The sequence below is a fragment of the Castor canadensis genome, chromosome X (genome assembly GCF_047511655.1).
Source record: "Castor canadensis chromosome X, mCasCan1.hap1v2, whole genome shotgun sequence".
NCBI lineage: Eukaryota > Metazoa > Chordata > Mammalia > Rodentia > Castoridae > Castor > Castor canadensis.
The window spans coordinates 35,906,382-35,920,380 of record NC_133405.1 but is presented as its reverse complement, the minus strand read 5'-3'; the positions used below and the strand labels follow the sequence as shown (position 1 = coordinate 35,920,380).

The following is a 13,999-nucleotide window of genomic DNA, read 5'->3' as shown; positions in this document are numbered from 1 at the left end:
TACACAGTTAAGCAGGCTTGTCTGATGCCAAAAGGAAAACATCCACACTCATTAAAGCTTCAGTCTCAACACCCTGACTCCTCTCTATTCAGAGCTGAATTAACATTGTGTTGATTATATGTACAGGAAGCCACTTTTAAGGCAGGACTTTAATCCAAAAACTTATAAATCAGGCTGGCATATATGTAAACTGTAGCATGTAAAAGTCACTGTTCAAGAGGAGGGAGTATTTACTGCCACATGTATGCAGCATGGGAAGTCTCAGGTTAACATCTGTTTGCTACCCACCTGCTGTTATCCCACCAGCTGTGGAGGTACTGTGATTCACAAGCAGCACTGGCTACATGTGTTCTATATCTGTCTTCTTTATGTAGCATAACACTCACCTTACCTCAGAGGGCCAAGTTCATGCAAATCCTCAGTCCAGAACAAGCATCCATATAGTCCTTGCTGTTTCAGAAAGAACTCTTTGAAGCTGGGCACCAGTGGCTCACACCTGTAATCCTAGCTGCTCAGGAGGCAGAGATCAGGAGGATCACAGTTTGAAGCCAGCCTGGGCAAATAGTTAGTGAGACCCTATCTCAAAAAAAACCCATCACAAAAAAGGGCTGGTGGGTGGTGTGGCTTAAGTGGCAGAGTGCCTGCCTAGGAAGTGTGAGGCCCTGAGTTCAAACCCTGGTAATGCAAAAAAAGAAAAAAAGAACTCTTTGAACCATTTCAACTATAAAGTACCCAGTGTTTATTCTAAGGTACAGCCTGTCTTTGTTACATAATACTTTAGGCACTTTGGTATATATTTTATGTATAAACAGTTAACTTTTGAATGATCAATGACTGATTTTCAAGATCCTTAGTTTTTCTCACTACATTCCCCACCCCACACCCAAAATTATTTTTGGATCATCAGTAAACGTTAACATTTTTACCCAGTGCTGAGGGATGAGATGGAATTTCATAGAGTCAATTTTGCTACCTTTTAATAGCACTGATAAAATGTACTGAGCCAGGCATGGTGGCACAGACCTGTAATCCCAGTACTTGGGAGGCTGAGGCAAAAGGATGTGGAGTTCTAGACCAGCCGGGACTAAGCGAGACCTTTCTCAAAAGGCAAAACAAAAATGTACTGAAGGCAGGATAATCTTAAATCCAAATATGATTTCACTATAGCCAAAGTGAGACCACAACTCTAGTCTTTGGTTTCATGAACTCTGATAGTCAGTTCCCATGATAAAGGGAAAAGTTGCACTAAAAACTATTAAAATTAAAGCAACGGGGGTTAAATTTGATTAAAGCATGATATATATAGGCCTGAAGTACCAAGGCAAAACCCCTTTGGGAGGGGGAGAGTAAAAGAGGTCTTTTAGAGGGTGGGTATCAGTGGGAGGTGTTAGGCATAAGAAAAGGGGGAATGAGGTGAATGTATTTTGTATCATATATGAAAATAGAAGAATGAAACCTGCTGAGATTGTTCTAAGAAGGGGGAGGGGCAGGAGGGAGAATGATGGAGTAAATCTAAGCTATATTGTAAGCGCTTATCCTGCACAACTATTATATGGTATATTGTAAGAACTTTTTAAAATGTCACAATGTACTCCAGCACAACAATAAAAACATTAAACAATTTTTAAAACTATTAAAATTAGACATCAATAATTTCCATAGAAAATGTTATTATGGATGTAAAACACAATAGGCAATACATGTGACAAATGAACAGACTCAATAGTCACTATAACAATTTTATTTTAATATATATGAAAATTAAATATATTATTTTTCTAACAATGTAAATGAGGAAATAGGGCAACATTAGTGCAATGCAGCATACTACAGGTAGAAACTTCCCCCCCAAAATGGAATTATCAGCATTTATTTAAAAATTAACATTTTTTGTAACCAATAAAACAGTTTTGTAACCAGTAAAAATACACTTAGTTTATTTGGTTCTATTTTCAAAGTTAGCAGTTACATGGCTTTCTACCTGAGAAATTCAAATGAACAAAACCACAATGACAGATTTTAGTTTTCTTACAGCACTATCAGCAGCACATACAAGGATAACATGAAAATACCTATTTAAAAAGACAATGTTTAAAGTTTAGTAAGTTGGAAAAAAGACTTGGGAAAATTCTTTTGAAGCACTTTAAAAAAAACAGCATAACACAGAGTAGCATCATTAATTAAGAGAAAATAGTTCTAATAGTTTCAGTTCTACTTCATTCCTTACTAAGCCATTTGATTGAAAAGCACAGCATAAGTTGTTCTCTTCCTCATTTAAGGCTTACACAAGAAAAAAGTTGATTCAAATCTAGTATGCAGTATCACAAGCCAGATATAAAAATCCAGGGTTGTTCAGAACACCAACATAACATCAATATTTTTACTTTCTTCTAGGTTCCAGGATGCAAACAAATCAAATGACAAAAAAATGTATTTAGAAATGACTTAGCACCCATTCTATTATATAAAAAAATGCACATGCTATATTCTGCAATTTAATTTTTATCTTTACTGGGCAGCAAATTGTTTTCATGCCTAAAAACTATCCAAAAAAAGTGTAAAATGACAGAAGAAATTGAGATTTTTTTTTCAAAACAAGTTTAGCTGCTTTCCATTACAAATGTTCTTTGTTTCAATGGCATAAAATATGACAAAAATAAGAAGGCAGGTTTTTGTTAGAGGACAATACCTAGTTACCAGAAAGTTGTCTGACAAAATATAAACTGTTTGTAATTTAAAAGGCTACTCTGGCCAACAGTACTTTGAACACGAACAGTCATTGCTAGTCCTCTGAGGAGAGAAGACACTCACCTCATGAGCAATCTTTCAGATCTGACTAGCCAAACCTAGTTTTAACAGTGGAATTATTGGCTTGAAAGTGGGATTGAACACAAGAGCCAACATATCATTCATTGGTTTTTATCTTAGTAATAAATATGCTCTGCTGTGGTATATTATTCATTTCTCAATTTTTGTATGTTTTAACATTCCTCTATTCAAATGTGAATAGAGATCAATGAAACAACCTATGGCTCTTACTTCAGGTAAACAAGGTGATTTTGGTGCCTCTTTAGAGATCAGGTTGCTCAAGAGATTGGTTATGGGCACATATTATACAACATTATTAGGGCAACCACACTCACTGGCATCCTTCCTGGCTCTACCAGCTGGTGCTTTTCTACAGAATACCAAATTGGGACTCTTTGCCCTCCACTGCTCCTGTGGATTAAAATCACCTTTTCCTGTTACAGGCAGTCTCTAATCTCACTGATGTCTTCAATTACCAGGTTAGGTATAGCTTTGTTGGAAAATAAACATCATGTACTGCCACTGAGGTCCTAAATCCAGTGTAAGGCAGAATGAGTTGGCCAAGCTTTCTACAGAACATGCACTTCACTAAGATATGTCTAGGAATCTATAAAACGTCTAAATTTTAGAACATATTTAAGAAGGTTAAAACAAGGAGCTAAAAAGGTAAATTGCTTTTGTTAAATAGATTACAAACTCTGCACACACAACTTTCCACAGCTAGAAAACTATGGCCTTTTCCTTTAACTCTTCCTAACTCCATGGCATTACTGAGGACTGAAGAGGCACTTGTTATTGTTTTATAAAAGTCAGTTTAGGGATATTCAGTGACTTCTTACAAACTGATGTCACTCTACCCTGAGTGAAAGGATTACGTAGCCTGAAATGGAATACTGTCACATCTCTTCCCAAGTGTCATTACTGGTGCCCCAAGATCTTCCAACATTTCCTTGTACATAACCCTGGTTATATCACTTCAATTCTGTTGTGTTTCTTACATAGAAAGACATCAGGTTCATAAAACAAATAACAACAAAAACTCTGCTTTATGGCTCCTTTCCACCTAAACCTCAAAGGAGAATGAGCCCCCTTTAGATTCTTCTGAAAATTTGTCTCTGAAAGGACAACCATTTGAGTACTGTGAATATATTAAGATTAATTTCCTTCTGGTAGGTACTCATGAAACTTTAGTTCATGAAGAAGTCTATTATATGTTCTAGATGTTGTTATTACTAAGTAAAAGTCAGGAAGGTTTGTTACGGCACATGGTTTCTGAACAAATCAAAAGATGTTGTTCACTACTGTCCTCTTTGAAGATAAATGATACCAAATAATGATGCTGTAACGCTAAAGAGCCATAGAGTGTTATTCCAACCCTTCTCAATATTAATCTGCTCCTTCACTGGCACTGAAATTAGGCTGTACAAAAAGTCTGTCCTTGGATCACAAAGCTTTGTAAGCACATTGGTTTACCAAGCTTCAGAATCTGGAGGTTTAATATTTCCAAAGCTTGCCAATGTATCTGTAGTCATTTTGATCTATGCTTTAAACTTTGGCAAGAAAAACAAGAGTTTGCATTTGACCCTCCTCAAGCTCTTGCTCTGTAGCTACTAACTACATAGCTATATTTGGTTTTAAATTTTTCTTTTTACAAATTGTTGATTGTAAATAAGGGTGTTCCTGACCAAAGTGGCCATCAAAACATTTGAAAATTTGAAGAACTAGTGTCACTGTTTCCTAAATATCCTTCATAGTTAATGTCTTCCTGACTGATACGTCTAAAATAATAATTATCAGAATCAAACATGAAATCTTTAGAACTGTCATGTACTTTAAGCCTTCTTGTATTCTGGTTATAGTCTGATTTTTGAGGAGTCTCTCTTCTTTGGGGAAAATATCCCAAACGGACATTAGCACTTTTTGATGGTGTTGTTGGCACATGAGAGGGTCTATAGTCCACTTCCTGATCCAATGTACTACTACTAGCCCTCCTCCTCTTTCTTGGGATGTCCTCTAATTGATTGCTGGAACTGGATTCATAGGAGTAGCCTTCATCAAACAAGTATTTGGAGGATAGTTTTCCCCTGTTTTTACTGTTGTTCTTCTCATCTCTCAAGGAACTGTTTTCATCTCCAAGCCATGAACATTTCACTTCATACTTAGACCTTTTGCCTGGTGTCCTAAGATTGTATGTAGAGTATTTTTCCTCATTCTCATGTTTCCACTCTGAATATGAGGTCTGCTGACTTGACCTAGTTTTTTGTTTGCAAGTGACGATTTCATCAGTGTCAAGAGTTCCTTTTTCAGGAGAGCTACGATATGCAGTCACAGATTTCTCTTTCTCCTCTTTGCTTATGCTGAGTGTGTCACTGAAACATTCAGAATCACTACTAATTTCCTCTAAGAAATCTGTCAACTGCAAATCGAAGTCTGCTGAACTGATGGGTGAGGAAACTTGACTTTTCGTAGTGGATTGGGAATATTTGTCCTGGTGTGTGGGAGTCTTTTGTAAGGGATGGTGTTCTTCATCTGTTGGGGAAAGCCAACAAGTTTCTTCTAAGAAGTCTGTCAACTGAAAATCTAAGTCTGTTGAACTGATAGGTGAGGAACCTTGACTTTTCCTTGTAGACTGGGACTGATAAGTGTGAATCTTTTTTAAGAGGTAGTTCTCTCCATCAGCTGGGGACAGCTGATCACCAGCATCACTGGCTATATCCTTGCAATCATTTTTTAATTTCTTAGTATATTCTTTGGTATAGTCCACTTTTCCTCTCTTTTGTGGCTTATGCTTAGGATCCTGAGTACACACCATCAACCAGTAATCATCTTGAATCTGTCCTTTTCTTTCCAAGTTTTCCATTTGGCTCAAGTTGGTTGAGTGATACTCATGTTTTATCAAAGTGATCTGAAATCCATTCCCCTTAGCATGGACATCTCTGTGCCACTCACATGTGCTTGACAGGTGAGTTGGTTCTAAGCAGATACGGGCATATTTTGGAGTTTGAAAATAGTTTAACAGGTAGTTAATAAATTCATCTGTTTCATAGATCTTCTGTTTCCTGCCATAGTCTATCTCAGATAATATGGAAGAATAGGATTTACTTGAACTGTGGTGCTCTTCTTTTTCAAGAGACTGATCTTGAATCATTGTAACATGCAGGGAATTCTGGTCAGAGACCAAATGGTAATTGTATTCATCAGTTAATAATTTTCCAGTTTTCTCTTTTCTACTTGAGTATCTTATTTTTTTTCCTCTAGAGAAGTGGGAAGATTTATGTAGGTGAGCCCTGCTTCTTTTCTTCTTTTTTTGTTTTTGTTTATTGTCTGACTTGGCAACCTGATATTTTGGCATGTCTTCTTGATTTGGAAGAAGCTGAGTGTTTAACTCTTCTTCCTCCATAGTTTTCAATGTGGTCCTTGGAGTGTAATTAGCTTCGTGGTCTATAATGTTAACCTCTCTTGAGTTCAACTGTGTGGATCCCTTCAAAGAAAAATGTTAAGAAATCTCACATAAAAAAACAAAACAAATTAAATTTTTTTTTCAAAGAAAGTTGGGCTCTCTGATACTGTTCTAAAGAGATTTCTAATACCTGGGGTAGATCCAAATTAGGAACAATATCACACTGAGGAAATAGGAAGTACTAAATTAAATGTCTCAGTCTAATATGAGCTATTTTTATTAGGTCTGTGCCCATCCTTATGTCAGAAAGGCACTACACTTTACATGACCTTCAAAGCACACACTTTATTCATTTGTTCAAAATTGATGAGCCTACTATTCTAGGTATTATGATAGGAGATAAAGACACAAAGAGGAATAAGAAATGCTCTATAGTCTTCCTAGAATATCCTAGTACAAGAAAAGACAAATGGATGAAACGTGTGTCTAAAGAGTCAACTGGCTTAAAAGATAAATGGTTTTTCTATTTTATATTAGTCTCTTAGTATGGATTGCAGATGAGGGTGTCTCTGAGTTTCACCACCTTGTGTGCTTCATTAAGAAGGAAGACAAGAAAGACCTCAAGTAGCAAATGTGGCCATGAACATGGTTCTACATGCAGTCAAGTCTGTAATGCTATCTACTCAGCACAACTACAGGGCAGGTGAAAGTTGCCGCCTGTACCACCACTTCCAAGAGGGTCGGTAATGTGCTCCCACTGACACCTGTTACACATCAGGGCACAGTGCCTATCTATTACCTGGAATTAGAACCTGGGGACCACATAATCAGTATAAGTATTAATGGAGTCCAGAATTAAACTCCACACCCATTTAAGAGATAAATTCTTTAAAGGAATCACTCTTGGCTGTCACTAAAATAAACTAAAAAAGATCCAGCTATTATAATAAAAAAGATCCATTCATTATAAATGTGTGAGATTTTTCTAATTCTGATTTCACTAAATTTAATTGTCCACACCAATGAGAAAGAGGCCAAGATGGCAAACAGTCATAAAACTAACTATACAGAATAGCAATGGAATTCATTCTTCATATATAAAAAACTGAATATGGATTTTAAATCAACACTTTGGGAGTTCTTCGAGCTTTTAATCCAGGACATCTGCTGAGTCTGGCTGTCTTTAAAAGTTCAGGAAGGGAAAGAAATACCTTCCAAAAATGAAATTCTGCAAACAAAATAATTACCCTGTGAGATAAGGAATTCCTTACCAAATAATTCAAGATTAGGCTAACATAAACTTAACAACATTCAATGCTCTCCCTTCTCATCTAAACCCAGTACAGATGAATAGGCAAGTAAAGTTAGTAGAAGACTACAGACCTAATACCCACATTCATCCATTCCTTTCCCCTGGCATTTTTCTGTCACATCCATTAGGAAAAAGTAGATAAACTAGCTAAATAGTATGGTATAATAGTTAACAGCATCCTGAAGTTTAGAAATACAAGTACTGTGGGGGGGTGGCAGAATTGAGACACAACTACTTTAGAGAATGTAGAGATCCCTTTTGGACTTCCAAAGTTGGGGTTATCAGAGGTAAATCAATTTAAAAGTAGCCCCAATGAATGCCATGAGGCTTCCATAGAGTTGATTTTCAATAGGCCAGTGCTTATATGCAAAGGTTGGGGCTCAGAAAGATTAGTACCTACCAAAATTGAAGAACCACTGGGAAATAGCCTTACTGAAATGTTCTTCAGAAGTACCCGTAGTAAACGAAGGGCCTCAACCCGCTTCTGAGCCAGCAGGTACTTCCTCTCCTCCCACTCCTCTGAAGAGTCAGGCTCCTGAGATGCCTCAGGTTTGGCTTTCACCTTCTGTTTCCTTTGCCGGTGTCTGTCCCTTTCCTTCAGGACTCGCCTCCTGTCCCTGGCCTTCTTCCTCTTTTCCTGGGCTTTCCTCTCCTCATCTTTTCTTTTTCTGGACAATGATTAAGATTAAACCATTCAAAAGGCATTTATTAGGCATTTGATCTCCATCTCCCTCTTTCTTCCCAACAGGGGAGGACAGATGATTTATGTTTCCAGGAATCTATTACTGATATTCCCAAGGACCTGGCATTGACAACTTGTAATAAAAACCAAACCAAAATAAACAAACAAAAAACATAAGTATCAGTCAAGGGAAAAGGGCACACAGTTTCATTGGCCAAATATAAGAATGTAAAGGAGACTCTGTGCAGAAATGAAAGAATGAAAAAAGAAAAGGAGGGAAGGGAGGGGAAGGGAAAGAAAGGTGAAAGAAGCAAGGGAAAAAAGGAAGAAGAGAAGGAAGGGGAAGGGAGGGAAGGAGGAAGGAAGAGGAAGAAGCAAGCAAGCAATGAAATTCAAAGAAGCAATCCCTGCCCTTCACATTCTCAAACCACAAGCAGGTACTACAGGACCCAGACTTCAAGGTAATTTTACTTTTCTTGAGATCAAATCTTCTGAAGGTTGGTTTCACACAGGCAAATAAAGATGAGTCAAGATACTCAGAAAATCTTCAGGGAGAAAACTGGTCCTTGGCACATATTACTTAACACAGATGCTATCATAAAAACATACTGGCTTAGGAGAATGCAGGGTTTTCTTAACCCTTTTTTTTCTGAAACTTAGAATTAACTCAGTTAGGCCCTTATGGGAACGTGGGGAGGGAAAAGAAGGACTTAGCCAAAAGCCAGAAGATTATCTAAAAGGGATGTTCTCCATTAGAATTTGGAGGAGAAAAGTACTTTGACTGATCTCAAGCTCTGGCCAGGTTTCCTAGATGTAACCTTAAGTAGCTCTTGTCACCCCACCAGCCAAAGTAAGTGGCATCTGAAAGGGTACTCTTATTCCCTTTTTTGAATTTTATAGTTTACATGCAAGAGGAGGGGCCAGGAGGTAAAACTGGTTTTCAGAGCCTATAGTTCTGCCCTGCCTATCTGTACCTGCATAGCAAATATCTGGCCACCCAATAGTCCTTTCTAGTCTCAAGCTCCAAAATTAGGAAACAATGACAAGCCCAAAACAATAAATATGGAAGTTCCTTAACAAGAAAAATGGTACCAACAATCCTTAACTTTCTTCTCCATGGGTTACTTTGATTATTGATCATTTTATAGAAGAAAATCTTTTTCCAGACCTATATTAAACTTTTTAAGTTAGTGCACTAGGTAATTATTGTTAAATCATAGGTAAACTGGCAACATTTCTAACTGGGTAGGTTAGTATTTTCATTATAAAAGCTTCTGGTTCTAACTAGGGATGTAGCTCAATGGTGGAGTAGGTTGCCTAGCATGCACAAGGCTCTGGGTTCCATTTCTCCCAGCACAACAAAAAGAGTTCCTGGTTCTTTTTAAATATTATTTTGCCCCAGACACCTTAACCTGGCTAGTTGCATTGTTCCTCATTACTTGCTCTCCTCTACAGCCATATTTTTTCAAAGGCTCTTGTTTTCAACCATTTTGCCATTTTGTTTAATAACAGCCTTAATGGAGCTTTCCATCTGTACCAATACCTGCCCCTCCACCTCAATGTTATCTATCAAGTCTAGCTATTCAACCAAAGGGATTATATTAGTCCAAAAACCAAAAGAAAAAACCATCTTTGTTAAAATTGGTTTACTCACCTTTCAGCTATTTCCTCTTCTCTTTTCTTTTCTTTCTTCCTTTCTTCCTCCAACTCTTGTAGTTTTAGCCTTTCCTGATTTCTCTTTCTTATAGCTCCTTCACTGAAGTGTTTGGTTCTATCAAACATGACCTGCCCCCAAACAGTTTAAAGTTTTATCAGAAAGATTTTTAGCTCACAGGGTATATCCCAAGCCAGAGAGATAAAAGCGAAACGGTACATGGCAACTCAAACCAAATGCATTAAAAATGTCCTTCCTGCATCCCAGAACTCATACTGCTTGACTGTCTCTCAGCTGCCAGCTGAGCAGTACTTGTGGGCACCAGCAAGTATATCAAATCATCACCTTAACTTTATATAATTTATCAATTGTACCTCAATAAAAATATAAAAGAAAACCTCAAGGGGCTTCACATATGGCCATAGGCAGCTTTATAGTGCCAGTATATAGGCACAGGCCAGATTAAAAAAAATCACCTGAGTTAATTTTTTTTTTTTGGTGGGACTGGGGTTTGAACTCCTGCTTGCAAAGCAGGAGCTCTACAGCTTGAGCCACACTTCCAGTCCATTTTGCTCTGGTTATTTTGGATATGGAGTCTCATGAAGTATTTGCCTGAGTTGGCCTTGAACCATGATCCTCCTGATCTTAGCCTCCCAAGTAGCTAGGAATGCAGGCATGAGCCACCAGCACCCAGCCAAGCTAATGTATTTTTAAAAACCACTAATGACAAAAAGTAGTCAACAAGCATGGTAAGGAATTGGGGAGCAAGGAGACAAAGACGCAAGAAAACTGAACTAATGAGATATAAGATCATACTATCATGATTATTAAACTACTTTTCAAATCCTGAAATAAAGTGAAAGTCATACTACAATAAATGGATTTGTTTAAATACTAAAAGGAGGCAGAGGCTGGGGATATAGCTCAGTGATAGAGCACTTGCCTAGTACGTGCAAGGCCCCGGGTTTGATCCCTAGCATCACAGAAAATAATAAAAGGTAAATAAATGGTTACCTGTGAGGGGAGGGAAAAGGGACTGAGGATAGGTATATGGACAGGGAGTGTACTCTCATTTTACTGGTAATGTTTTATTTTTTAAGCTGGCAGCAGTTATATGGGTAATCATTATACTATTAACTTTTTTCTGATTGAGTAGCTCGTAATTTAAATATACACATTTTAACACAAGTGGCTACACACATGTATACTCATACAATGGAAGCTGAAAGTCCGAATTCATGCTAAAGACTAATTTAGAGAAAAAGGAGGGTTAATCACATCTTTTCCACTGCTGAGTTAAGACTTCAAGAAGTAGTTGACCAAAGCATGCAGACATCAATGAAGTTAGATGATCAGATGGATCCAAGTTCATTTAGGATTATGTTTCAGCAGTTTACCTGATATACATGCTGAAAATATAGTTGTGACCCCAGGAATAATGAGGGAGTGAATGGCTCTCCTCGTGTTTTCAAACTGCATGTATCCCCCTCTCAGAAACTTGTCAAATATAATAAGTATAGGAGATAGTTCCACAGGGGGCACAAACAATCCTTTAATCCCCTCAAGAAGCTGGAGCAGAGCCCCAGATCATAACAAACATTACTTTAAAATCATAGCTGGCAGTATTCCTGATAGAAGAAGACTGGGTGCTCAAATAAGGATTATTTTTCTTCCTAAACATCCATTTATTAATGACAACATGAGTCTTTACAATAGCTATTGATCAGAGCCTGGTGAAATCTAAAGAAACTTATTCTAGATGCTTCCTTCCAGCTTTGACTCAGGATCATCTGAACAGTGGAAAATAAGGTCTGGATACTTCCTACCTTAATGTTACATGCCAGAGCTTTCCCATCATCTCCTTTAAGCATCAGCTTCATTCCTCGAAGGGACTCCATGGCTTTTATAAAGTCAGTTGACTCCTGGTACTGTATAAAGGCCTCAAATGTCTGCAAGCCAAAGCTAAAACCCCCAAAGCTGCCACCAGTCATCACTTCTCTGTAGGGGTCAAGCATGGGGATATCCACATTCTTGATCTTCCCAAAACTTTCAAAGACTACCCGAAGGATCTCTTCACATGGCTTCTCCCCACTGGAACCTTTAGGTGCAAACCACTTACAGGGCAAGCCTTCAAAATATATGGAATCTGGGCTCTTATCATGGTCCTGCTCTTCAGCCTCATCACTCACAGAAGCTTCTTTTTCTTTGGGGAAGTGCTCCCACTCTCCCTGGGCATCTGTAGCCACTACTTTTAAATCTGTTTTCAAACCATTTAGCTTGATGATCTTCCCATGTAACTTTGCCTTCAGGATCTGAACCAAACTTCGAGTTTCAGCCTCACCCTCAAAACGGATGAAGTCTTTTGTACTCTTGGAGAGCCGAACTGTGGTGAACTGGTCAGGGCAAATCAGGCTTTTCAGTTGGTCAAGAACTTCCCAGTTAGAGAAGGGCCTCACAGGTTCTATACACTCTGGGAGCAATACGTTGATCATTAATTTTGCTATAGGCTTGAGGTAGAGGTGTTGAGCTGCACAGAGCTCTGTTGCCTCAGAGTTATCATACACCACCGTGACTGTCATGGTGTCCTCACACAACCTTACAGGACAAAAGAGAAAATTTTAATACAAATGGAGCAAAACACAGATTTGGGCTGTGAAATGGTGCTACCATTGCTGGACTTAGATCCAACTGACAGAGGAAAGTATAATATGGGTAGAATAAAATAATATCTTGTAATTGTTAGAAATAATAAATAATTACAGTAGGGTTGCAGGATACAAGGTTAATACAAAAAGTAAATAGTTTCCTATAGACCAGCGAGGAACAAATAGAATTTAAGCGTTAAAATATGATGACATTTACATTAGAAATATGCACGAGACCTATCGATACAAGAGAAACTACAACCCTCTGATGAAAGATATCAAAGAACTAGATATGTGGTTATGGGGATAAGAAGAGTCCAAATTTGATCTATAGATTCAACATAATCCCAATTAAAAAATCTCAGCAAATTACTCTGAGGATTAAAAACTTGATTCTGAAGTTTATATGGAAAGGAAATAGCTAGTTCAATATTGAAGAACAAAGTTGACTTCAAGACTTACATAAAGCCACAGAAATCAAGACAATTTTGTATTGGCAAAAGAATAGACAAATACATTGATGGAACATAATAGAGTCCAGAAACAGACCAACGCAAATATAGTCAAATGAACTTTGAAAAAAGGAGCAAAGACAATATGATGGAGCAAACCATTTGTCCTTTCAACAAATAAAACTTGAACAACTGGATAACTGTATGACCTTGGGTATCATGAGAATGACTTTTTGGATGTAACACTAAAGGCATGATTAATGAAAGAAATAATTGATAAGCTAAAGTTCATTAAAATTTAAAACATCTGCTCTGCAAAAGATACTGTCAAGAGGATGGAAAAACAAGCCACAGACTGGAAAAAGATTTTCGTAAAAGATCTATCAAACAAGGGACTATCATCCAAAACATACAAAGAACCCCTAAACTTTAACAGTAAAAGTATAAACAATCTGTTTTAAAATGGGCTGAAGAGGGCTAAGGAATGTAGCATGCTTAGCATGCATAATGCCCTGCATTTGTTTCTGGCACTGTTTAAAAAAAGGTGGGGGGAGGAGTGAGCAGACCTTAACAGACACCCCCCACCCCAAAGGAAATATACCAGGTGGCAAAAAGCATTTTAAATATTACCTCTCTTAAAATGATTTCAAAGTCTGTGTTACATTTTTCTAAATAGCCTTAATTGAGGTCAATTCCAAAATTCTTTTATTGTGAATTATTTTTGTGATGCTGGGGATTGAACCTAGGCCTTCACACATACTAGGTAAGTGTTCTACTACTGAGCTACACCTCCAGCCCCTAGATTTGGTATTTAGAAATCATTAAAAATCACATAGAATCAAAATGTTGGATAAATGGATGACTATACAGAACTAGCACTGGAAGTGTGGTTCAAGTGGTAGAGGGTCTACTTTGCAAGCACAAAGCTGAGTTCAAACCCCAGTCCCATCAACTGAAAAAGTTCAGGAAGTTGAAGCATCCCTTTTTGCAGACAATATGATCTTATATGTAGAAAAGCCTAAAAGCTCCACCAAAACAGAAAGTGT

General features: G+C 37.6%; 1 protein-coding gene across 3 annotated transcripts in view; it reads right to left on the bottom strand.

Annotated features, from left to right (window-relative positions):
• Positions 1–1,731: 1,731 nt before the first annotated feature.
• The window catches only part of LOC109696653 (A-kinase anchor protein 17B), a 68,311-nt gene continuing 56,043 nt past the window's right edge, over positions 1,732–13,999 (bottom strand). For 2 of the 3 annotated variants that reach the window (XM_074063858.1, XM_074063857.1), the window contains exons 3-6: positions 11,683–12,451; positions 9,857–9,987; positions 7,921–8,188; positions 1,732–6,289 (exon numbers count right to left, since the gene is read on the bottom strand). In XM_074063858.1, the coding sequence (XP_073919959.1) occupies positions 4,505–6,289; positions 7,921–8,188; positions 9,857–9,987; positions 11,683–12,451 (2,953 nt within the window). In that variant the 3' untranslated portion in view covers positions 1,732–4,504. The remainder of the gene's footprint in view (positions 6,290–7,920; positions 8,189–9,856; positions 9,988–11,682; positions 12,452–13,999) is intronic. The other variant, XM_074063859.1, reaches the window with a different exon arrangement.